This window comes from Siniperca chuatsi, linkage group LG18, assembly GCF_020085105.1.
Source record: "Siniperca chuatsi isolate FFG_IHB_CAS linkage group LG18, ASM2008510v1, whole genome shotgun sequence".
Lineage (NCBI taxonomy): Eukaryota > Metazoa > Chordata > Actinopteri > Centrarchiformes > Sinipercidae > Siniperca > Siniperca chuatsi.
In genome coordinates this window covers 4,047,659-4,072,556 of record NC_058059.1, presented here as the reverse complement: position 1 = coordinate 4,072,556, position 24,898 = coordinate 4,047,659, and the positions used below count along the sequence as shown (strand labels likewise).

General features: G+C 38.4%; 3 protein-coding genes across 20 annotated transcripts; 2 read left to right on the top strand and 1 right to left on the bottom strand.

Moving 5' to 3' along the window:
• The first annotated feature begins 5 nt into the window (after positions 1 to 5).
• hnrnpd (heterogeneous nuclear ribonucleoprotein D) lies at positions 6 to 6,375 on the top strand. Of its 15 annotated transcripts, none has more exons than XR_006375562.1 (9): positions 6 to 478; positions 651 to 819; positions 1,528 to 1,689; positions 1,869 to 2,000; positions 2,128 to 2,227; positions 3,024 to 3,179; positions 3,272 to 3,361; positions 4,598 to 4,684; positions 5,560 to 6,375. XR_006375562.1 is itself a non-coding variant. In XM_044174887.1 (8 exons), the coding sequence occupies exons 1-7, from the start codon at positions 312 to 314 to the stop codon at positions 3,337 to 3,339; spliced, it is 954 nt and encodes a 317-aa protein (XP_044030822.1). In that variant the 5' UTR covers positions 6 to 311; the 3' UTR covers positions 3,340 to 3,361; positions 4,598 to 5,342. The 15 variants fall into 15 exon arrangements, 6 of the variants coding, with proteins under 6 accessions (XP_044030822.1, XP_044030821.1, XP_044030825.1 ...); XR_006375558.1 differs by having other exon boundaries at positions 3,272 to 3,365; XR_006375559.1 differs by having other exon boundaries at positions 3,272 to 3,790.
• si:ch73-234b20.5 (uncharacterized protein LOC449923 homolog) lies at positions 4,970 to 8,831 on the bottom strand. Of its 2 annotated transcripts, none has more exons than XM_044174897.1 (3): positions 8,694 to 8,831; positions 7,593 to 7,763; positions 4,970 to 5,603 (listed from the first exon to the last, which is right to left on the bottom strand). In XM_044174897.1, exons 1-3 carry the CDS (start codon positions 8,694 to 8,696, stop codon positions 5,466 to 5,468), a joined length of 312 nt encoding a protein of 103 aa, XP_044030832.1. In that variant the 5' UTR covers positions 8,697 to 8,831; the 3' UTR covers positions 4,970 to 5,465. The 2 variants fall into 2 exon arrangements, with proteins under 2 accessions (XP_044030832.1, XP_044030831.1); XM_044174896.1 differs by lacking the exon at positions 8,694 to 8,831 and adding an exon at positions 8,232 to 8,664.
• Positions 8,832 to 14,588: 5,757 nt separating this feature from the next.
• Positions 14,589 to 23,998, top strand: mat2al (methionine adenosyltransferase II, alpha-like). 3 transcript variants are annotated; one of them, XM_044174732.1, is made up of 9 exons: positions 14,590 to 14,996; positions 16,827 to 16,904; positions 17,970 to 18,092; positions 19,650 to 19,762; positions 20,935 to 21,078; positions 21,301 to 21,519; positions 21,633 to 21,815; positions 23,355 to 23,488; positions 23,572 to 23,998. In XM_044174732.1, exons 1-9 carry the CDS (start codon positions 14,924 to 14,926, stop codon positions 23,672 to 23,674), a joined length of 1,170 nt encoding a protein of 389 aa, XP_044030667.1. In that variant the 5' UTR covers positions 14,590 to 14,923; the 3' UTR covers positions 23,675 to 23,998. The 3 variants fall into 3 exon arrangements, with proteins under 3 accessions (XP_044030669.1, XP_044030667.1, XP_044030668.1); XM_044174734.1 differs by lacking the exon at positions 21,633 to 21,815 and having other exon boundaries at positions 14,589 to 14,996; XM_044174733.1 differs by lacking the exon at positions 17,970 to 18,092.
• Positions 23,999 to 24,898: the final 900 nt, after the last annotated feature.

Below are 24,898 nucleotides of genomic sequence, written 5' to 3'. Positions count from 1 at the left end.
GAAAGACACGAAGAAGAAAATGCGATGAAAACAAAACGACTCTCACAAAACACCCTTCAAATTGTAGCAACTGAAACTAATTTCTGCCTTACTGAAACACAATTTTGCCTAAATTCAGGTCAACGTTACAGCTTGATTCACTTAGACTAACTAGATAGCTTGCTCTGATTAACTCCAAGAGGCACAGCTAACGATATATAATAACAGAATATTAGCAAGCCGCTAGCTAACATTAGCTGACAGCAAAGCCAACTAGCTTAGCTTCTACAGTTTCCGTGCTGTTTGGCGACAACTTTAGTTAGCAACTAAACATGTCGGACGATTATGAATTCAGCGATGACACGACCATGATGAGAATGGAAGAGGATGGGGAGGCAAACAGTGATGACCCGATGTCTGCGGCTGGGGACTGTGGCCCGATGGGGGGCGAGGCCGAGGGATCAAGAATTGACGCCAGTAAAAACGAGGAGGATGAGGGGTAACTTACGGTTACATTAGACTTATCTTACAGTTGTAATTAGTCTCCACAATTAAACATTTAATCAACCGGTATGACACCATTAGGATACTACAACGGTGTTGTAAACAAGTGCTGCTTTCTCAGTCTGCAACTAGTTATGGCTTCCTTAAATGTGCTGTTTTGTCAATAGGAAGATGTTTGTAGGAGGGCTCAGCTGGGACACGACTAAGAAGGACCTGAAAGATTACTTTTCCAAGTATGGGGAGGTTGTAGACTGCACATTAAAACTGGACCCCATGACTGGCCGTTCAAGGGGCTTTGGCTTTGTGCTCTTCAAAGAACCTGACAGTGTTGACAAGGTATTGTCCTGCTCCCATAAGTAGTGTTTACATTATATGTATGAACTGCAAAACAAGATACATATAATGTTACATGCACAGTACTGACTTATAATGTAATATAAAGCTGTCAGATAGGGAATGAATCTTGCCTTATTGCTGTATTTTAAGAAGCCTTGCTTGTTTTTAGGAAAATCAGATAACCCGAGAGGCTAAATCATTGCCCACATCTCCGTATTTATCAGCGAATCACATCGTGAATGGATGAACTAGAGCTGAAACGATTAGTCGACCAACAGGAAATTAATTGCCAACTACAACTGTTTTGATAATCGATAAATCATGTCTTTTCGAGCTTAAATGCCAAACATCTGCTGTAACCAGCTTCTTAAATAAGAGTGTTTGCTGCTTTTCTCTGTTATGTATCATTGTAAACTTTGAGTTTTGGACCGTTAATCTTGACAAAATTAGCAATTCGAATACGTCACTTTGGGCTCTGTGAGCTTGAATTGCGAACGTTTTCGCAATTTTCTTTTGACAAAATTGACAAATTAACTGGCACATTAACTGATAATGAAAATAGCGGTTAATTAAAACAAAATGACAATCCAGTCTGATTATTAGTCAACAGCAACTAAACATTCGTCACCTAATAGAAGTTGTGAATTAACACTTAAAAATGATTTTTCTGTATGACCCCTTTTGTCAATTGATTAATTTGTTATGAAGGTTGTTACCCAAAAGGAGCATAAACTCAATGGAAAGGTCATTGACCCCAAAAAAGCCAAGGCCATGAAGAGCAAGGAGCCCGTAAAGAAGATCTTTGTTGGTGGTCTCTCTCCAGACACTCCTGAAGAGAAAGTCAGAGAGTACTTTGGTGCCTTTGGAGAGGTATATTTTTTCTAACATTCCCAGATTTAGCTTTTAGTTGGTGCTTTTTTTAATCCCTTTTATGAATTTCTTTCTAGTGGGTCTGCATGGCTGTGCAGGGCCCATTGTTTCCTTTTATAAAACACTTTTCATGAAGACTACTAAATGTTATTTTAAACATTCATTGATAATGTGAACAGGTGGAGTCAATTGAACTTCCCATGGAGAACAAAACAAACAAAAGGAGAGGCTTCTGCTTCATCACATTCAAAGAGGAGGATCCAGTTAAGAGGATCATGGAGAAAAAGTACCACAATATTGGACTAAGCAAGGTACAGGCTCTTTTTTCTCTCAGATAAAACTTTATTACCTGGAAATTGGTTTGGCACACATTATGATGTCTTATAACTGACACATGATCACTATGGAAATAAATCAATTTAATTGGTGTTCCTTTAGTGTGAAATAAAAGTGGCAATGTCCAAAGAACAGTACCAGCAGCAGCAGTACTGGGGAGGCAGAGGTGGATACTCATCCAGGTCTCGAGGAAGAGGTGGTGGTGAGTGGAGAAAACGTTTATGTTACATATAAAGACAAATGTAAATAATGCTACCTATTCGCCGAATCCCTACTAAATAGTCAATTCTGACAGATGAAACTTTGGAATAAGAAAATATAGTGTAAAACATACTTAATCTAATATTTTCGCCTTTCTTGCCGAGAGTTAGATGAGAAGACCGATATCAATCTCATGTCTGTACGGTAAATATGAAGCTACTGCAAGTAGGTGGTTAGCTTAGCATAAAGACTAGAAATGGGGAAATAGCTAGCACCCCCAATGCTCACTAATTAACATGTGGTATCTTGTTTTGTTTTTTTATCCGTACAAAAATAGGAGAGTAAAGGTGACAGGTTGTGGTGTTATGGGGGGGTTATGTCCCGGACTACTTCTTGGCAGGGCACAGTGACTTCCTGGAGTCATGTCGTCACCTTGAGGTTGCCAGGCAACCAACAGAGACTCCAGTAAGTCACTGCCCCCGGCCAAGAAATAGTCTGGCACATAACCCCCGATAAAACCACAACCTTTCATTTTTACTCCGTTGTTTTTGTACCCCGTGCTGTAATAAAGAAAATGCCCAATAATGTAATAATAATAATAATTTAAAAACCTTGATACGAGTTTTGCTTTTTTAGTTTAAAAAAAAAAAAGAACTAACTGCTTGTGAAAAATAAGCACGAGGTTTTGAGGCTGAAAAAAGTTTTCACTTGAAGTTTGAGTGGAGCGAAACAGATGTGAGGTTGTGTGATCAGAAATGTGAAGAAAAACATTTCATTTAAATCCTGTTTAATTGCAGGTCCCAATCAAAACTGGAACCAGGGTTATGGCAACTACTGGAATCAAGGCTATGGAAATTATGGCAATTATGGGTACAATAATCAAGGATATGGAGGATATGGTGGCTATGATTACCCTAGTTACAACAACTATTATGGATATGGTGACTACAACGGTAAGAAAACCCATCAATAACACACCTTGATGAGCTTCAGTTTCATGTCAACTATTCCATTTCTTTTCTAAGATTTTCTACCGCACCTGTAGATCAATCTGGTGGATATGGCAAGTCGCCACGGCGTGGTGGTCACACCAACAGTTACAAGCCGTATTAATGGGGGAAACCCTCATCTTCAAGTAGGTATGTAAAAACAAAAATACTCTACTTACTGTAAACTTAAAGTAGTCATATTTACTTTGCTGTTTGGTAACATTATTTGTAATTTCCTCTTATAAATTTCTTTTTCTCAGCACCCTGAAGTGCTTTACAGTAGTGGTAACATAGAGGCTACACTCTTGTGGCGATTATTTTTAACAGCTGGCCTTCTGCTGCCTCTTTTGCACCTTCATTTTTTTTAAACTGTAAAGTTAACAGGTAAAGTACTGCTACTACAGTAAATGGATGCCACAGAAAAGGAAGTATGTTGTCTCCTAACTCTGACATACCTTGTTTGTACCTGCCAGCGGAGCTTCCTTGCAGGCCATGAGCTGACTCCCAGATACTCTCAGGGCCCGCTCAATGCGGACCGGGTACGAGAAGCATACGCTCTCGAATGCTGCCATTTGGTATGGTCTTACAACATCCTGTATCAGCATTTCTAAACTAAAACAATATGGGACACGTCCAGCTTTGTCATCTTTCTTTCCATTTTAATTTGTTTGCAACTGTTTGTAATGTAAAACTTAAAATATACACATGTAATTGTCATTTTTTACAGGCCCTTACTCCCCCACAAGTAATGATTATAAATATGAAAAAATAACTATTTGTTTTTCAAAGGATATGTACAGCATTCTCTGGACTTCCCAGTTCCTATTGTTAATATATGCATTCCTAATCTTATCTAAAATGCTTGTTTCTTTATTTAGCTCTTGTAGCCAGTAGTCCATGAGCTAAAACCTGGTTCGTAGTTGGACTCTACCGTGTTGGGGGATAAAGTGCTTTACTTTGTGTACATGTATTGTTCTGTTTTGTGTTACTGACAGCGATGGAAAAGACTCCTCTTTTGTTAATTTTCTTGTAACGAATTTTCCTCTTATAACCTTTTGTAAAACAAGAAGTGTCACTACATTTCCAGAAATTTGCATGTAATGCTTCTTTAACGTGTATTTTTGACCAATCGAAGGTTTCTTCCATTTAGTATTTTGGCTTTGACCTCTTCAATTTATTGCACTTCAGGATTTCTAGCTTATGGACTAACTTTTTTTAACTGTAAAATGTTAAAATAATTGTTCTCAGTTTGTTTTTTCTTATTGTTTTTTTTTTTTTTTTTACATTGGACATTATAAACACGGGGGATTCCTATTTTTTTAATTAATTTAACAGTTTTTTTGTTCATCTATAGCTGATTTGTTTTTGTTTGTTTTTCACAGGTTTCAGAGTGATGAAAGACAGCTGTGGGCTGGTGGAGCATTGGCCAGAGAGTGATGATGGTATCCAGCAAAGATCACTAGCTGATTGTAAGAAAATAAATGAAGAGCACTTTGACCTACAGCACATTTCCTCTACATTTACCTGAATATTTGTTGTATCTTAAAAGTTTTGGATTTTGATGTTTTGCATTTATTTAGATTACTGCAAAGTTTTAGCAGTTTGCGTTCCTCATCCCTTCTTGTTTTTGTATTTATTGTTCTCAAACGCTATCTGTGAATTGCTTCATTTATTACATAACTGTAATGTTAGATTGGTTGGAACAGATCACACATATATATAGTACTGTGGTAGCAAAGATATAAAATGCGTTGTTACAATTTATCCTCTTTATCATAGTCATCAGTCATAATACATATGTTATTACAGAGTCATAAACATACAGTATATATACACAGGTAATTAGATATAAAGAAATGCGACAAAATAAAAATAATAAACACTAATTTGGATTTGTGATCCTTTGTGAAATAATGTTAATGACTGGAGTGTTCAAGGAAGGATTTCAGCCAAGTTTCTAACAATTTAAGCTCTGCAGTTCTTAATTTTATCCTCACATCATAAGCTTTTATCGCAGAGTAACCTAATCAATAAACTCGCAAATGTTACAAAATCATGTACCTTTTGAATTTACATACGTATTTTGATCTTGAAATAAAACACATCTGTTTGCTTGAACTGAAATGATCAGAGACTCTCATGAGAGTAATTCAATTCTAAAATGCTCAATAAACGCTGTCTGTAGGTGAGCTTCATCCACCAGCTCGATTGCCTTCAGTCCTGAGCTGGTGAAGGAGTACAGATGAGGATTTATATAACATTTGTGGCAAAGAGGATGATGAGGATAACGATGATCAGCACAATCACACCAATTATAATCATCATTTTAATGTTTTTCCACCAGTATTTCCTGGCAACCCGTGTGGATGTTCTTTGGAACGAGTCAGCCTGAAAAGAAACAAAGGAAATCTAATAAAACACCAGTGATGGTGGAAGAAGTACCCAGATCCTTTACTTAAAGGGGAACTCAACCAATTTTACACATCAAAATCTGTTTACATGTGTTGGGGAGTACTATTGCATATGTGAAAAAAGTTGTATTAAGTCTTTTGTGGCTTCACGGGAAGCTGTGCCAAATCTGATGAATTTCAGTTGGGTCTGAAGACGAGCTACCGGACCTCTGTAGCTCCTCGTCTCTGCTGCAGGCTGGAGGCTACAGGCTACATTAGCCGCCACTAGCATAACACACCTGAATCTCCCACTGAACTGTCAGTGACTGAGTTGGATTGTGGGTAATGTAGGCGCCAGATTTTGACCAGGAAGAAGAATGTGTGGAAAAGTGATGGGAATCACGGCTCTTTGAAGGGAGTCGGATCTTATGGCTCCGTTCCTTTCTGAGACTCATAGTTCTTTCTTTTTTTTTTATAGGGGGCGGTGGTTTTCGAGGTTTATCTGTGAAATAATCACTAGGATAATGATAGGGTAAGATTTGGATCAGATTCAACTTAGACATCCCACCAATCTCATTTTATTTCGTATGTGTGGACTAGGTTTAGCAGCACTAAATTACTCGTATTGCCAGACCTAATGTCAATGATCTGCACTGTAAACGTTACAGAAGGTGACGCCATATCCCTCTGCTTTGTCAGTGATTTTACTACTTTGAATTTACCCTCTGTATGAAATGTGTTATGTAAATAAAGTTATATGCAACACTTAATATTAGAAAACTGTTTAACTCCGCCCAGCTGATGCGACAGCAGCTTAAGCCGGGTTAGTAATCAAGTGGAACCACTATCACGCTGTGAGTCCTAGACAGTTGTTGACTAGAGTGGTGACGTTACTGGTACACTGGGTTTAGGGCAGGCAGTGAAATTTGGGCACAACGATAGAAAGAACGGCTCTCACCAAGTACGACTCGGTTCCCTTCGTTCGTACCAAAGAGTCGTTGAAAAGAATCGGATCGTTCGAGAACATAACGTCACTAATGTGGAATAACAAAGACTGTATCTCTGGTTCTGCTGTCCTTTTACTTTAAACTGTCCACCATGAGTCCGACAATGTCATACGACTGCGATGCTAAATCAGTGGAGTACTCTTTTAAGTAAAAGTACCAATACAATAATGTAAAAGTACTTCTTTACAAGTAAAAGTACTAATTCTGCAGTAAAATGTCCCCTGTGACTGATATATTACTATATATGTGACATTATTACATTGTTAACACTGATGCATCAACATTAGAGCAGCATTTTACTGTTGTTGCTGCTCGAGGTGGAGCTAGTTTTAACTGCTTTATTTACAATTGTGGATCCTGACCTAGGGGTCGGGCCCCTCCAAAAGGTCACAAGATAAAACAGGGACTGTGAGGTGATTAATGGGAGAGGAAAGAAGAAAAAACAAAGTTCTGGTACACAAATTCGTTTTCAATTGTTTCCCTAATCTTTGCCTTTTTGTTAATTATTGATCATTTTATCTCTTTGGACCTAAAAAGGTATTTAAATGAAATCATCTGAGAAGTTTAAATGCATCTCTGATTAACTCATAAACACCTGAAACATGACAAGGGGCCCCAACTAGATACTGATTTTTTGTTTTTGTCACAATGCAAAAAGGTTTGAAACCACTGTATTTTATAAGCTTATTATATGTTTTTTATGTTACATCTTAATCTGAAAAGTAACTACTCACTATAGCTGTCACATAGCGCAGTAAAAAGTACAGTATTTCCCTCTGAATTGTAGTGGAGTAGAAGTATAAAGTAGCAGTAAGTGTCTCAAAATTGCACTTCAGTACTTGAGTAAATGCACTTTGTTACTTCCCACCACTGTAAAACACATTTTTCTTGTTGTTTTAATGAGTCACATATGAAAACTTGTAATCTATAAACAGCAGCAGTAGAGAGCTCAGCCTGCACAATCATGATCTAAAACTTACAGAAGTCTGCAGGTCATGAGTCTTGTCGATCAGATCATCTAGTCTTTCCCCCCTCTCCAGCACTTTGCTGATGTTGTCTTTCAGAATAACTTTAACCTCGTTCACCTGACCTTGCACCTGGTCGAGTTTGGCCGACGAGCCAGAGGCCGGGGGCTGAGAGCTTGGGTCAGCCTGCGAAAAATGAGGGACAAATTGCTCAATTTTAGTCACAATCTCCACAAATGTACAAGCACACAAACCGCACTGAGCTATTTTAAAAAAAAACAAAAACAAACCTCCCTTCCTGCAACTGAGATTACAGGAAAAGAGCACCATCAGGTGTGAGTCTGTGAAAATCTAAAAACACACACTCACTGTGGTTACAAAGTAAACCTGGTTAACAAACATGGACGGACCTATAGAGAATAATTTTAGATACATAATAATAATAAAACTTTATTTATAGAGCACTTATCAAAACAAAGTGCTTCACAACAAGAGAAATAAAATACACAAAAGCAATCAAATAAACAGCCAGAATATGCTTTCAGATAAAAAAAAATGTGTTTTGAGAAGAGAAATTCTCAATTGTCTGTTGTTTAGATGATATCAAAACAATAGTGATACCTTAAAAAAAAGTATAAAAAGTACACAACTTACCATAGCAGCACTGTTTCTCAGTCACAACCAACAGAACAACTCGGCTTCATACAAAAAAAAACAACAAAACCCTCCACAGAGTCCTGTTATCCGGTCCTGCCAGTGTTAAAAACAAACGCAGCGATCTGTGCTTCTTGTGTCTGTATGAGTCATACAGTAAGACCTGAACAAATGTCTGCTGAAGGTTGCACCTTTCCTGCGTTACTCATTAACTAACCTGTTGCCTCAATCAAAGTCTCATTGGCTTTACAAGATCCGGTCACCGTCGCCACAGAGAACCTGAAAAACGCAGTGCTTTCGTTTCCTGCGTTTCAGGAAGTACGCTGCCACATATCCATCACACAAGAACAGAAATATATCAACACTTTAAGGTGGTTTAGTTATTTAAGAAAAGAAAGAACACATTTCACTCTAACCGACTCAAACGTTCCTGTTAGTGCCTGTTTAATGTGATCTACATACCATCAGCTGCAACGGATGCAGGCCTGCTGATCTGATATGTCTGGCCAAAGGGCTCTGTGTTCAACACAGGGATATTTGCAAGGCAATAAAGGAGTTGCTTCACTTCATTTCCTCATCCTGTGTGTGCAGTTTGTTATTTCAGCAGTACAGCAACCAGCGCCTGACGGTTTATGCTTCCTTCATGCTGTTTTGAAGCATGAGTTTAGCTCAGGTTTAAGTAGTTATTTTGTAACAGTACCTCTGCTTTTTAAAATGTTTACTACCTTAGTTATGTAGAAGAACCGTGTCTCATAAGTACAAAAAGATGTATGTCGCATCGCCTACCAGCAGTCTGTAAAGTAATCTGTGTTAATAAAACTGACAGGGGTGGGAGAAGTATTCAGATTATTTATTACATTATATTATTTATTATAGTATTCCTAAAAGTAGCAATGCTGTAATATATAAATACTCAGTTACAGGTAAAACTCCTGGATTTAAAATGTAAATACAAAAGTATTAGCGGCAAAATGTACTTAAAGTATCAAAAGTTTTCTAATGCAGAATAAATGCAGTTGGTTTAGGTGGAGCTCATTTTAATTATGTAAAAATTAAATTTTGTATACTGTTTGGTAGTTTAATCTATAACAATGCAACATATTTCATAAACTCTTAACTCTTAATTTGAAAATTGCTAAATTGTAATGAAGTGAAAATATAAAGTAGCATGAAATGGAAATACTCAAGTGAAGTACAAGTACCTCAAAATTTTACTTAAGTACAATACTTGAGTAAATGTGCTTCCTTACTTTTCACCACTAAAACCTGACATTTCATTCTGAACAACAACAAAAAAACAAGCTGACATGAGAAATTTCATCTTCTGTCATATTTGAGTATCTTCAAAACAGATTTCTAACACAGCTTGTAAGCTTAAACAATGTTTAATCATGTTTGATAGAGGAAAACTGAAACTTTGAACCTTCTTTGAATATATTTATTGGATGAAATTACATATTCAAGAGATAAATTGCACTTACTCTAATTAGCTTGTTAATAACAGTACTTTTAGCATTTTTAGCGATGGAATAGCAACGTTAGGCTGTCAGTCCACCATTTTGGACCAGATTGAAATATTTCAACAACAACTGGATGCATTGCCATGAAATTTTGTAGACGTTCATGGTTCCCAGATGATACATCCTATTGAGTTTGGTGACGCCCTCACCTTCCCTGTAGCGCCACCATGAGGTTGACATTTTTGGTTTTGAATTGCCATGAAATTTGGTACACACATTCATGTTCCCCTCAGGATGAATTGTAATAACTTTGGTGATCCCTGAACATTTCAACTAAATTAATAATTCTTTTAACTTGTCCAATACTTTGTTACGACCAAACAGCTGCAAAACTAATGACATATTCCGATCAGCCTCAGCTGTAGCTGCTGTGATAATTAGCAGATATTAGCATGCTAACCGCTAAACTAAGATGGTGAACATGGTAAACATTATACCTGCTCATTGTGAGCCTGTTAGCATGCTGATGTTAGCATTTAGCAAGAGTCTTGTTATCCCAAATACATTGGGTGCTGCTGTAAGAAGCAATAGGGTTTGTATGCTTTGCATCTGCAGTGTAATATATATATATATCGCATTGCTTCATTCACACCACATAACTTTAATATGATTCTAACTCAATGCTAAATCCTTCACCACTTTTTCTTCCGCTCTGTGTGCTTTTTACCCTCGTACATTGCAACACAACAATCAAAATGTGTGTGTGTATAACAGTGTGTATCATCAGTCCTACACAGGGAAGTAGATAGCAGGGTGGGGAGGAAGCTGAATAACTGTAGCCTGTGCAGTGGCAGTAACAGCAGTGGTGGAAGAAGTATTAAGATCTTTTACTTAAGTAAAAGTAGCGATACCACAATTTATAAATACGCTGTTACAAGTAAAGCTCCTGCATTCAAAATCTTACCTAAGTAAAAGTATGTAAGGATCGTCAAGAAAATGTACTTTAAAAGTAAAAGTACTCACTATGCCGCAAAAATCGGCTCTGTTGTTGTTACATTATTATATATAATACTAATAGATTATTGTTATTGTTGCAGTAACATGTAAGATGCATTTGACATGTTTGTTTGCATATTGAAGCTGGCTGCAGTCGAGCTAATTTTATTTATTTTTTATTCTGCGGTTGTTTAATTTACATTATAGGTTTTTAAAATCTTCTTCTGCAAAGTCACTAGTAACTACAGGTACGTCTTAAATGTAGTGGACGAAAAAGTAAAATATTTCCCTCTGAAATGTAGTGGAGTATAAAGTACCATAAAATTAAAACTCTCATATGAAGTACAAGTAACTCAGAATTTTACTCAGTAAATGCACTTAGTTACTTTCCACTCTCGAGTGACAGTAACAGAAATCCATATATTCATTCTATAGTGCTTAAACAGGTCAAACAATGCCTCGATAGTACTTTGTTAGTACTATGTATGTACTTCCCTAATAAAGAGGATCTGGCCGTGAGTCATGCAAACTGAACAGTGGGAGTGTGCTCCACTTTTGTTAAATGCTTGCCAAATACTAAACAGTACAGGCATGTGACTGCTTGAATTCAAATAAAAACATGTAAATGCAAATGTACTATTAACTTAAGTGATCAAGACCCAATAGTAAAGACAAACTGTGCAGTATGCAACCTTGCCATGCTGGCTGTGCCTTACATAAGTAACCGTAGTAATCTTGGACTTTGTACAGTCGAGACATTTGACTTTCATACTCAGTGTGATTCACTGAGATATTATATGCGTCATGGTTTTGGGCTTTTGTCTTATTATTTCCTGTTTTATTTTGAAGTGTTCCCCTCTCCTCGTGTGTCTTGTTGTTTTACTTACAGTCTTTGTTTGCGTTTCCCTCCAGTTTTGATTGTTTGCCCCGCCCTAATTAGTTGCACCTGTGTCTCGTCGTCTCCCCTACCGAAGTGTATTTAGTCTGAGTTTTTCTTTTGTTCAGTGTCAGTTCGTCATCTGTACGTTGCGCTGCCGTGAAGCGCCCTGGTTTGTTGTCTCCCTGCACTTTGCCTGTTTGTGGATTTTGCCTGTCCACTGTTGGATTTTGTTTCTTTTGTTTGAGACTGCTTACCTGCTCCCTGTTTGCCTCTGTTGGACTGCCTGAAATAGTTGTAAACCTTTTTTTGTTTGTGAGTGTTTCTTATCATTAAATGGTTGATCTGCACCTACTTTGCCTACCTGTCTGCGTTTGGGTCCTTTCCCTGCTACCCTTCTTGCCATACTACAACAAAAGGCCAATAGCAAGTGCACGGAAGTATTACAGTTAGAACACAATAAGCACAATGGTTCAATATTGTAGGGGTTAAATACAACAACATGATCACCTGTACAATATAATGCATTTCATTATTCTAGCCCTGCAATAAATCTCACCTTTGTGAAGGTTGTGATGGTGAATTTTTGTTCACACAGGTGTTTACTCAGCTGCTGTTAGCGTCTGTGTACTAAATAACATCTTCAGAATCAGAATCAGAAATACTTTATTGATCCCCGAAGGGAAACTCTTTGTTACAGCAGCTCGCCTTTACGTCAGTGCACACAGGAGAAAGTACTAGCAAAAAATATAATACAATACACTATAAAAAACTATAAAAACAGGTCAGAAAATAAAATAAGTACCAGGTGGGTATAAGTATAAAATAAAATAAGTGTGAAGTACCAAGTGGGTTTACCAGTATAATAATGCAATGTAATAATATAAGTAATAAGTAGTATTGCAACAGCAGTAATGGAGGTATGAATAATAAATAGGAAAAAGCTAAATATTGCACATGAGTATTACACGGATATTGCACAATTATTCAAGTAACATTACATTACTTACATTATATTGCAGGTGTTTTTGTCCCCATGGATAAGACAGATAAAATAGCAGAGACTGCTCAATATAATACAACAACACCACAAATTATGTCCTCAAAAAAAAAGTTCCTACAGTTGAATCCGTGGCTGGATTAACCTGTTGACCTCGAACAGCTGCCTGTTTACACACCGAGCCGACATGAGCATTCATTTGGAGTCATGTTTGTGTCACCTGATGAATGTGAGTCCAACATTTGCTCTCTTCTAGCTCTGTTTTTGGTCTCCGCCAACTCCTATTATCGCTTTTTTGGCTGAGCTGCCTGCTGTGGTAGAAAACAACGCTATGGGAGGGGTGACAGTTGAAAAACAAAAGACGGGCGACGAAGCAACGAGCTGAGAAATGTATTATCTGAGAATTACACCCCTGTGAGCCACTGATGAATAATATGGTGGGAAAACCACTCAACAACACAACATTTGACCCATGATTGGCATAGATTCATTTTTAAAACTGTGACAAATACAGGTAAAGACTATATTTGGGAAACAATACCAGCAAAATGCTTAAGGGAGTAAATAAATAAAGCCAGTGTATCCGTAACAAATCATTGGATATCCACTGGACATCACGTGAAGTAAAGTTTGCTCTTTAAAAAGCATGTTAACAGTGATTATTCAGCTCATCACGCAGAATCATCCAGGTTGTTTTCAGTGGTGGAAAGTATCTAACTACATTTACTCAAGTACTGCACTTAAGTACAGTTTTGAGGTACTTGTACTACTTTCTACCACTACAGTTCAAAAGGGAAATATGGTACTTTTTACTCTACTACATTTATTTTTATAGCTTTAGTTACTTTGCAGATTCAGATTATTAATACAAAATATAAATCAACTAACAAATTGATATATTATATTATATATTATTATTATATTATTATTAAGCTACCCAGCAGTATATAAAGTAATTTAAATGAGCTCCACCTTTACCAGCTGCAACATTAAAGCGATGAACACATTAATGCATCAATAACTGGGCCATTCTGCATAAAGAGTACATTTTGGAAATTTAAGTATATTTTGATGCTAATACTTTTGTACTTTTACTTAAGTAAAATTTTGAATGCAGGGCTTTTACTTGTAGCAGAGTATTTCTACACTGATAATCTACAATATTTCACCAAATTTAAAGTGAGTTATTGTATTATATTAAATAATCATATTATTTCCTTATATTGTACAATATTGTATTATATGAGAGGGACCCAGGTGGGACGGTCACAGGGAGCAGAGGTGAAGAAGGTGCAGGACTTTAAGTACTTAGGGTCAACAGTTCAGAGCAATGGAGACTGTGTGAAAAGAGGTGAAGAGGCGAGTGCGAGCAGGTTGGAGCGGGTGGAGCAAAGTGTCAGGTGTGTTGTGTGATAAAAGAGTATCAGCAAGAATGAAAGGAAAGGTGTTGGAGACGGTGGTGAGACCAGCGATGTCGTACAGCTTAGAGACAGTGGCACTGAAGGAAAGACAAGAGGCAGAGCTGGAGGTAGCAGAGCTTAAGATGCTGAGGTTCTCTTTGGGAGGGACGAGGACGGACAGGATCAGGAACGAGGACATCAGAGGGACAGCTCATGTTAGATGTTTTGGAGATAAAGTCAGAGAGGCCAGATTGAGGTGGTTTGGACATGTTCAGAGGAGAGACTGTGAATATATTGGTAGAAGGATGCTGAGGTTGGAGCTGCCAGGCAGGAGGTCTAGAGGAAGACCAAAGAGGAGATTTATGGATGTAGTGAGAGAGGACATGAAGTTAATGGGTGTGAGTGAAGAGGACGCAGAGGACAGGGTTAGATGGAGGCACATGATTCGCTGTGGCGACCCCTGAAAGGGAACAGCCGAAAGGAAAAGAAGAAGAAGATTATTTCCTCATATTATTATTATAATGACATCATATTATGTTATAGTTAACATTTTGATGTTATAGTTGTATTGTTATATTATAATAGCAGCTGTACTGTTCTCAGCTGTTGCGTCATAACAGCGACATCTTGAGGCTGTCCTGGCTGCTGCCTGAAGGACTTACACTTAGAAATTCCTCCTTTGCTACTCGGCAATTTACAGAAAGCCCACCGAAAAGGACACTAGTGCTTAAAGTTGTAGTTTCGTACGGATATTTCCTCTTCCTGTTTGAAGTTGTTGAGCTGCCTGCCGTCTAAATGCTTCTTAGCTCAACCTTCAGAGTTAATTATTGCTTCTTATAATCAGAACATCAGAGGCTGCCTCCACCCGTATTGCGACGTCGCTCCGCCACGTTTAGCCGGTTTTTAGTTCCGTTAAATTCAACTCTCGTGCACCGACCGACCGACCGACCGAGCTGAAGATGAACCCCAGCGGAGCCCGCAGCGGGAAGACGTTCCTGTTCACGTCCGAGTCCGTTGGAGAAGGACACTCCGGTACCGTACGCATGTTTACCCGTGTAACTGTACACCGAGTACTGCATGTACTAATACTGCATGTATTAGTTATGCATGTACACCGAGTACTGCATGTACTAATACTGCATGTATTAGTACTGCATGTACTCAGAGTACTGCATGTACTAGTACTGCATGTATTAGTACTGCATGTATTAGTACTGCATGTACACGAGTACTGCATGTACTCAGAGTACTGCATACTGCATGTACTCAGAGTACTGCATGTACACGAGTACTGCATGTACTCAGAGTACTGCATGTACACGAGTACTGCATGTACTCAGAGTACTGCATACTGCATGTACTCAGAGTACTGCATGTACACGAGTACTGCATGTACTCAGAGTACTGCATACTGCATGTACTCAGAGTACTGCATGTACACGAGTACTGCATGTACTCAGAGTACTGCATGTACACGAGTACTGCATGTACTCCGAGTACTGCATGTACACGTCTGGACATGCACAGGCTGTTATAGTCAGCGGTGGAAGAAGTACTCAGATCCTGAACACTCCTGAATGCAAAGCTTAAGTAAAAGTAAAGAAGCACTGATTATTGAGGTACTTTTCTTGAGTATTTACTTTATACTTCACTACACCTCAGAGGTACATATTGTACTTTTTACTCCACTACATTAATTTGATAACTTTAGTTACTTTCCAGATGCAGATTATTAATACAAAATGTAAATCAACTAATGAATTACCATTATTATTATCATGGGTTAAGATACACAGCTGCATATAGAGCTGCAACATTAGTGATGCTTACACATGAATACATCAATAATTATAATCCAGTAATATATATTATTCAGAAATGGGTCATTCTGCATAGTGAGTACTTTTACTTTTGGTAATACTGCAATGTATTTTAGTATTTTTATACTGGGGTATCGCTACTTTTACTTAAGTAAAAAGATCTGATTACTTCTTCCACTTCACTCGATCATACCACTCTCATATGCTAAATATGAAGCTGCAGCCAGGAGACACTTAGCTTAGCTTAGCATAAAAACTGGAAACAGCTAGCTGGCTCCGTCCTAAAATAACAAAATCTGCCTACCAGCACGTCTAAAGCTCACTAATTAACATGTTTTATCTTGTTTCTTTTGTACAAAAACTGTAAAAACAGCAATGGCTAGCTGTTTCCCCCTGCTTACAGTCTTTATGCTAAGCTAAGCTAACTGTCTCCTCGCTGTAGCTTCATATTTTACCGTACAGACATGAGAGCGCTATCAATCTTCTCATCTAACCCTCTTAAAGTAAGTGAATAAGGGCTTTTCCCAAAATGTCGAACTATTCCTTTAAATTGAGCAGTTCTTTCAAGGAAATTCCTCAGGAAATACGGCATTTTATTTCTTTAAATGCTGTTTCAAAGCCTTCACCATGCTGCCAGGATAAACTGAATCCTTTATTTATACATTCATTCATTCATTTTATTAGCCTAAATGTAGTCAAATTTAAACATATTGAGTCTAAAAATACTGGAATCAGCCTAAAAAATACCCATTATATGTAAGTTTTTAACTGTAGAGTGTTATTTCTCCCAAGATTGATTAAACTACAGAGAACCCAAAGTCAATATAGATAAGTGAGGGCTTAGCCTGATGATTTGTTTTTCTTGTGGACACAAGACCTTTGTATAAAACCCTCAAATTCCCAGAAAATAATATTGAGAACTCAGTGTCCTCAATGCTACGGCTATTATAATCTCTGTATTCAAAAACATTACATGTATAGTTATGTATAGAGGCCTCTGTCCCTGTTCTTTCCTTTTACGTCTCTGACTTTGTGTTTACAGACAAAATGTGTGATCAGATCAGTGATGCTGTACTCGATGCATTCCTGAGTCAAGACCCTGACTCTAAAGTGGCCTGTGGTAAGTGTTCTGTCTAATGATAGTGATGTTATCATGTTACTTTCATTAGCCAGGTTTCCATCCAAATCCCGCCTAGTATTTGCATAACAGTAGCAAATGGAAACGTGCATTCATTCGCATTTTCCTTTGGCAATTTTTTAAGAAATTCATTTGAAACCTGCAGTGCACATAGACAGAGAAGTGACTTCACTGACCAGCAGTTAAACTTTTGAAATGAACGATGTTTGCATATTCATAGATTCTGAGTTTTTCGGTAAAGGGAGACGAAATATATGTCATTTTAAGAATTGTTAACAAGGTAAATTAACTTTCTTTCTGGAAAAATCATATTAGACACAAATTATAATGCAGAATAGAGAATTTTAATGTCTTAAAACACGTCTGGAGGGGATCTTTAAGTGTTTTTTGACAAAAAAAACCTATTGGAACAATTAAATATGAAGCCAAATCCATTGAATGTTTTGTTTTGAGGCTTCACAGGAGTACTATCTAATCTTAACAGATATCACTAAACCCTTAACATTGGTTTGTGTACTCGCCAATCTGGTCTTTCGTCTGTGAACTAACTGAAAAGCAACACGAGTGCTTTAAAATCAGAAATCTTGCCCTGTGGACCACCGGAAATATAAACACTAATAGTAGCAAACATGAGAATAGTGTAGCCGTCAATACTTTTTTAAATCTGATTTTAAACGTATATTGATAACTAATAATTAAACAACCATTTATCTTAGACTGGATCAGTTTTTGCCCTTTAGATCAAAGTTCAGTACAGCGTTATCTCGCTGACATTCATCTCCCTCTGAAACATCTTAACTAACAATAAATCTCTTTCTACAGAAACGCCCTTTGTGCTCTCTTCTTGTGACTTTTTTAAATTTATTTTCTATGAAGCTGCTTCAGACTTGGTCATAAAAAAATGCACAACTATTGACTGTTTTAGAAAATTATGACCAACTATGCTTATGTAATGCATTCAGTAAAGCAGTTTGCTCTACATGATACACAGACGCTAAGTGCCTGAGTCAGATTCTCGGCTAGTAAAAACATAATGTCTTGTTGCAGAATGTGTGGCGAAGACGGGCATGATTTTACTGGTTGGAGAAGTGACATCTAAGGCCAAAGTGGATCTCCAGTCAGTGGTCCGAAATACTGTTAAGAAGATTGGCTATGATGCCTCTTCAAAAGGTGCAGTATGGTGGGATTTAAAGGGATAGTTCAGGGTTTTTGAAGTGGGGCTGTTTATGCGCTGTTTCGGTGTAATACAGTGTGCTGTGAAGCAGCGTGTACGCGTAGGAATACGCAAGTCCCGTGCCAAAGGAAAGGGCTGTCTGACCGCACGGTAAAGCGGTGAGAATTTTACTTTTATATGTACACTTAGACTGATTTTTTTAGGTCGAACTTTTTTTGGCGGTTAAAATACGTCATACTGTTGATCCATATTCACACAAGTACCTCATACAACCCCACTTCAAAAAGCCCAAACTATCCCTTTAATATTCTTATTTAATAACTTTAAAGGACATTTCACCGCTGGAAAGATGGTATTTTCATAAAACTCGTCTGTCTATGCAGTAGAAAGACGTAAATATTTTTGAAATTTGTGTTACATGACCAGAGGAAACAGAGAAAAGGGGCTGTGGTATTCCCTTTTGCTCAAAAGTTAGAAAACCTACAACAACCAGAATGCACTGGGCCAGTTGCCTTCCAAGGCCACACCCACTCCCAAACAGCCGGTCAGAGCTGCTAATGTTAAGCTAAACTCTGATAGCACCGCGTGGTGACAAAGTGGCCCGCTTGTATGTACTAAGCCTCATAAAAAACATGTATGTTTTCACACTGTAACATTGCCGTGCTAGTAACAAAACACTGTTGCTATTGCACTTACTCTGTGCTCAGATGTTTCTTTCTGGGAAGTATGTAAATGGTACTTGTATAGTGCCTTTTCTAGTCTTCCGACCACTCAAAGCGCTTCACAGTCACACACTAATGGCAGTCCAAAGAAACAAACTAATCATTCACACACCGAAGGTACAGCGATTTGGCCTCTGGAGCGATTTGGGGTTCAGTGTCTTGCCCAAGGACACTTTGACACGTGGGCTGGGGGAAGCCGGGATCGAACCGTCAACCTTTCAATTGGTGGCTTAGTCTACCACTAAACCACGGCCACGCCGAGCACTCCCCTGGCCATATGTGGCCCAAAGCACAGCCACTCCACCTCAGCGGCACCACCAGTTGTCCCTGGCACAGGGCAGCTCTGCGCCCCTTTTCTCACAGGCTGGCGGGGCTTGACTCTCGGCTGTGGCGGCCTCTTCCTCCTCCATACGCCGTAATTCCTCCGCACTGTGTTCTGGCTCATATAAGTAGCCCTGAATGTCTGATTCCAGCGTTACGCTGTTAAAATCGTTTTCTTCCATATCTACAGGAGCATTGCCTTCAGCCAGTGGTTGTTGTAGCCAGTTGATTTTGGACAGGATGTTTTGATTTTGGAGCGGCGAGGAGCCGCTTCTCTCTCGATCCGTCTGTCCGTGGAGGCAGGGCATCCAAAAAATGCAGTTAGTAGTTCAAACCAGAGGCAAGCTCTGTTTGCAGGCAACATGGAGGGAAGTTAACCATTGTTCATTTGCATATACTACCCACATTGTAATGATACAAAGCTGGTTGAAAGTCAGCAAAGTTTCCCTTTACGTTTGTGCAGCATCTTCCCGGGAAATTAAGTGAATGAGTCTCAACTGTGATCTGCAGGTTTTGACTATAAGACCTGCAATGTGCTGTTAGCGCTGGAGCCGCAGTGTGTGGAGATATCAGACTGTGTGTTTGAAGGCAGGGATCAGGAGGACATCGGTGCCGGGGACCAGGTTCAGTATTTGACCTTCAATCCTCAACTTCAAACTACCATGTGACTTTATCCAAACTACCATGTTTCGCCACGTGGTTTTAGAATTGTTTGCTTTTATGTTATGAAGATGGTTGTTAAAAGTCACTTTGGTATAGGAGCCATAGTACATTTGCAATACAATCATATAATTGTATGTAAAAGATTGTTGTCATTCATTGTAGTTTGTTTTGATTCATTGTTATTTAATATTAATGTAACAAAAATATTTCCTTAGGCAACAATTCGTTAAACAAGACTCTACAAGAGTCTACAGCGACTCTATGAGGCTGTACTAGCTAAATGCTAATGTCAGCATGCTAACATGCTCACAGTGACAATGCTAACATGCTAATGTTTAGCAGGTATAATGTCTACAATGTTCACCATCTCAATTTAGCGCATTAGCATGCAAAAATTTGCTAATTAGCACTAAACACAAAGTACAGCTGAGGCTGATGGGAATGTCGTTAGTTTTAAGCAATCAGTGTACAAAACACACAAACATCTTTCATGTCCAAAAGTTGTACGGTGACTTCTGCTTCCAAAGACTTGCTACACATCAGGTAGGTATCTGATACCTTTGTACCTGATGAAGAGCTGATTTGGGCTTGAAACATTGAACTTTTTCTAAATGTAATAAAACATTTTAAAGGGAGCATTTGCAGTGTTGCGAGCCTTCGAGAAGCAGAAAGGTCATTAGTAATTTGGTAATAAACCAAAGTATTGGACAAAGTAAAAGTTTTAACCTGATGGTGGCGCTAGATGAAACGTTATTACAAATGATCTGATGGGGAACATCAATGAAATTTTAATGACAATCCATCCAATTGTTGTTGAGACATTTCACTTGAAACCAAAAATGTCAGCCTCATGGTCGCGCTCTAGAGGAAAAGTCAGGGGATCATGAAAGTCATTAAGATTCATCCTCTCAGGACCATGAATGTCTGAACAACATTTCATAGGAATCCATCCAATAGTTGTTGAGATGTCATGTCAGACATTGTAGTGTGGCTAATAAAGAACATTTATCATTTACAGGATAACATTTAAAGGCTCATTTTTAAATTGCATTTACCTCAATTTAAATATTGGAATGTGAATGCGAACAAAACTTTTGACTGCTCAGACTGGGTTTCCATCTTGTCTCTTCAGGGTTTGATGTTTGGCTACGCCACAGATGAGACCGAGGAGTGTATGCCCTTAACCATCCTTTTGGCTCACAAACTCATCTACAGGATGAAGGAGCTGTCACGCAACGGAGAGTGTCCTTGGATACTACCAGACTCCAAATCACAAGTGAGCCACTTAAGAAGAAAAAAAAAATGGGGGGCATCTTAAAAACCTTCAGAGGAGCGCACTGGTGGACTTGGGGTTAAAGGCGCCGACCATGAACCGCAACATTTCTGGTTGGACTCTGACCTTTGTTGCATGACACTCCCCATCTCTCTCCCCTCATTTCCTGTCTAATAAAGGCATAAAAATGCCCAAATGTTTAGCTTTTTGCCCTCTTTTCTGCAGGTCACAGTGGAGTACAGAGACAACATGGGAGCCATGGAGCCACTGCGTGTTCACACTGTGGTCATCTCAGTACAGCACAGCCCGGACATCACCCTGGAGGAGATCAGACGCAACCTGATGGAGAAGGTGGTGAAGGTCATCATTCCTGCCAGGTACTTGGATGACAAGACCATCTACCATCTACTGCCAAGTGGGAAATTCCTCGTAGGTGGCCCACAGGTGAGTAAGGACTAAACCACAGAGGGAAAGGTAATAAAAAAAGATAAATCGATGTGATTGTCTGATCGGTGTGTGGGCAAGCGGGGGGTTGACTGATGGTTTTGTATCACCAGAGTGATGCAGGACTCACAGGGCGTAAAATCATAGTGGACACATATGGAGGATGGGGTGGGCACGGAGGCGGGGCTTTCTCTGGAAAAGACTACTCCAAAGTGGATCGGTCCGGAGCTTATGCGGCACGCTGGGTCGCCAAGTCTTTGGTCAAAGCCGGACTGTGCAGGAGGGCCCTCGTTCAGGTGAGGAAGTTTATAAAGCTGCACGTGTCACTCACTTTTTGTGTAAGAAAATTTAAATAATAAAACTGCGGCTACTGTGCATCATTTTACATTTTGCAAAAGAGGATAAAACCGTTTTTTTGACGTATTAGTAGAAACAGCATCTAAGTTTGTGGTAACTGTTGTAAATATTTGGCTGCTGAGCTATTAACCTTATAACAGTTCTTGAAAAGGCCTAGTTTTGCACTGATCTGAACGAAACAACTTAAATCAGCAACACACTGAACGCACTACGGAACATAAGACACTCAGAGGCGTGACGTGTTTGCTTACTGATGTACGTACTTGCTTGGCAAAAAAAAAGCAATAGTCAGTGACTACAAATCTTTGAACTAAACTGAGCAAAATAAATATTAAAAATATTGTTGCTTTTATGTTTGCATTTATTAATAATATTTAAGGTATAAGTTTACAGTTGGTGCCCAAAAAGTGTTGCATTCATGAGCAATGGCGACAAAAAAATCAAACCTAAAAGACAAACAATCACAAAACATAGACGATGTAAAACAGATTATATGAATTTGGTAGTTTCTTGCATTGAAATGTTACTCCTGCACACTCTGCTCAGAGCAGTGTTTGTCCTGCGTTATAGAAAGGATGGGATCTAGCTACAGTACATTAGCCGTCTCTGTTTCATGAGTCCAGATGTGATGATGGCAAGTCAGAAGACTCACAGCGACGGGTAGTCCTGTAACCTCAGCACTCCTGCAGCACAGTGCTAAAATCACAAATGGGACTAAGCTACGGCTAACAACATCCGCACCCAAGCTAGTTAACTGCCTGTGTGGCCGTTGGAAGTGAAGTAATATAACAAACAATTTTTAATTCCACCTACAAAAATATTGCACCAGTGAAACTGCAGTGCCAAATCAAGTCAATTTTATTTATCTAGCCCAATATCACAAATTCGCCTCAAGGAGCTTTACAATGTGTACAGCGTACGACACCCTCAGTCCTCAAACCCTCGATTCGGATAAGGAAAAGCTCCCTAAAAAAAGCCCTTGGGAAAGAAATGGAAGAAAGCTCAGGAAGAGCAACAGAGGAGGGATCCCTCTCCCAGGATGGACAGACATGCAGTAGATGTGTGTTCAGAAGAGACCAACTTAATAAAATTACAGTCAGGACAATCAGTCGGTAACGTTTTGGTAATTACATTTTGACCAAATAAGCACACAAGTCAAAACAAACACTGGGGATATGAAAGAACTCTAATTTCTCAGCAAAAATTGATTTAATTTTGACCTTAAAAGAGCCGAAAGACTCATTTCTGGTCATGTCCCCACTCTTGAGTGTAAAAATACTATATATACATTTACATAAACACTGGCGTCAGCTGTCTTTCTGCCACTTATTTTAAAAAAGCAGGTTATTATTTTGTATCTAATGTGCAATGCTTCTTATTAATATTCAAAACTGTATATGAGATTAACGTTAGAAGATTTCCTGAAAGCTGATCGATGATGAGTGAAGCATTGGTGTCTTGTCTGTTGTGCCCTTTAGATCTCCTATGCCATCGGTGTGAGCCAGCCCCTCTCCATCTCCGTGTTTCACTACGGCACGTCGAACAGGGATGAAGACGAGCTGCTGCAAATAGTGCAGAAGAACTTTGACCTGAGGCCTGGGGTCATTGTGAAGTATGTGTAATTTTTCATGGCTGCAAACATTGTATTTCTGTCTTTTTCTGTAAATATAACAGTGTAATGTGTTTCTTTTACAGAGAGCTGAGTTTGAAGCGGCCAATTTACCAGGCAACCGCCTGCTACGGTCACTTTGGCAGAGAGGAGTTCCCCTGGGAAAAACCAAAGTCTCTGGTGTTTTGAGTTTGGGGGTCGATCACATTTCCAGTTATAAAACAATCAAGAGTCTAATTTGAGTCACAGAATCCACCTAAAAACTGCGTAACTGAAAACATAAATGTCTTTTTTCTGTCATCTCTTAATTTCTGACCTTTGCTGAAGAATGCATTTTGATAATTTTGTATGAGAAACTGTAGTTATTGTTTAAGAATAATTATGCAATAAATGTAAAATGTTTAGCATATCCTGGATTAACTGTCAGACGCTGTCAAATTTATGAAAATCATGAATTTTGGTAAAATGTAATGAATAATGTTTGGTGATTAAAAAGCTGCATAAAAAAACTCATTATTATGTTTCATTACCAATGGTGGAATGTAAGACTTCCTAAAGTACTTCATTTTAAATTTTAGGTACGTTACTTCAGTATAGTTCTTCTCTACTACAGTTCAGAGAGAAATATGGTATTTTACTGTAGTATAGTACAGCTATAGTTACTTAAGATTAATATTTAATTAGCGCCAATAGCTGCTTAGCTTGGCACAAAGACTGAAAATGGGGAGATAGCTAACTCGGCTCTGTCAAAATGTAACAAACTCCGCCCACCAGGACCTCTGAAGCTCACTAATTATCACAATATATATATTGTTTTAATAACTTATTTGCTCTCTTGCTGAGAATTAGATGAGAAGATTGATACCACTCCTGTGCGTGTGCGTTCAATATTAAGCGGTTAGCTTAGCTTAGCATAAAGACTGGAAGGAAACAGCTAACGTTAGCCTGTCCAATGGTAAAAAAATCCACCTACCAGCACCTCTAAAGCTCACCACTTATTAAACAAACTAGATATAATGTGTTTATTAGTGAGCTTTAGATGGACATACACTCACAGGCAGTAGTGGAAGAAGTACTCAGACCTTTTACTTAAGTAAAAGTAGCAATACCAGTGTAGAAATACTCGAGTAAAGGTCCTGCATTCAAAATGTTACTTAAGTAAAAGTACAAAAGTACCAATCAAAATATACTTAAAGTACCAAAAGTAAAAGTGCTTATTATCAAGGTGTAAGGTACAATTAATAATAATAATCATAACATAATTATTATGCAGAATGTGTATATCACTTTAATGTTGCAGCTGGAAAATGTGGAGCTAATTGTAATTACTTTGTATACTTAATATGCTGGGTAACTTGTTAATTTCACCAAGGGATCAATAAAGTCTTATCTTAACCTATAATAATACATCAT

Coding starts and splice junctions, on each gene's coding strand:
- hnrnpd (XM_044174887.1), top strand. CDS start 312: ATGTCGGACGATTATGAATTCAGCGATGACACGACCATGATGAGAATG. Junction 820..1,527: donor AACCTGACAGTGTTGACAAG/GTATTGTCCTGC, acceptor TTTGTTATGAAG/GTTGTTACCCAAAAGGAGCA. Junction 1,690..1,868: donor ACTTTGGTGCCTTTGGAGAG/GTATATTTTTTC, acceptor TAATGTGAACAG/GTGGAGTCAATTGAACTTCC.
- si:ch73-234b20.5 (XM_044174897.1), bottom strand. Junction 5,604..7,592: donor CTCATGACCTGCAGACTTCT/GTAAGTTTTAGA, acceptor GTTTCTTTTCAG/GCTGACTCGTTCCAAAGAAC.
- mat2al (XM_044174732.1), top strand. CDS start 14,924: ATGAACCCCAGCGGAGCCCGCAGCGGGAAGACGTTCCTGTTCACGTCC. Junction 14,997..16,826: donor CGTTGGAGAAGGACACTCCG/GTACCGTACGCA, acceptor TTGTGTTTACAG/ACAAAATGTGTGATCAGATC. Junction 19,763..20,934: donor ACATCGGTGCCGGGGACCAG/GTTCAGTATTTG, acceptor TTGTCTCTTCAG/GGTTTGATGTTTGGCTACGC.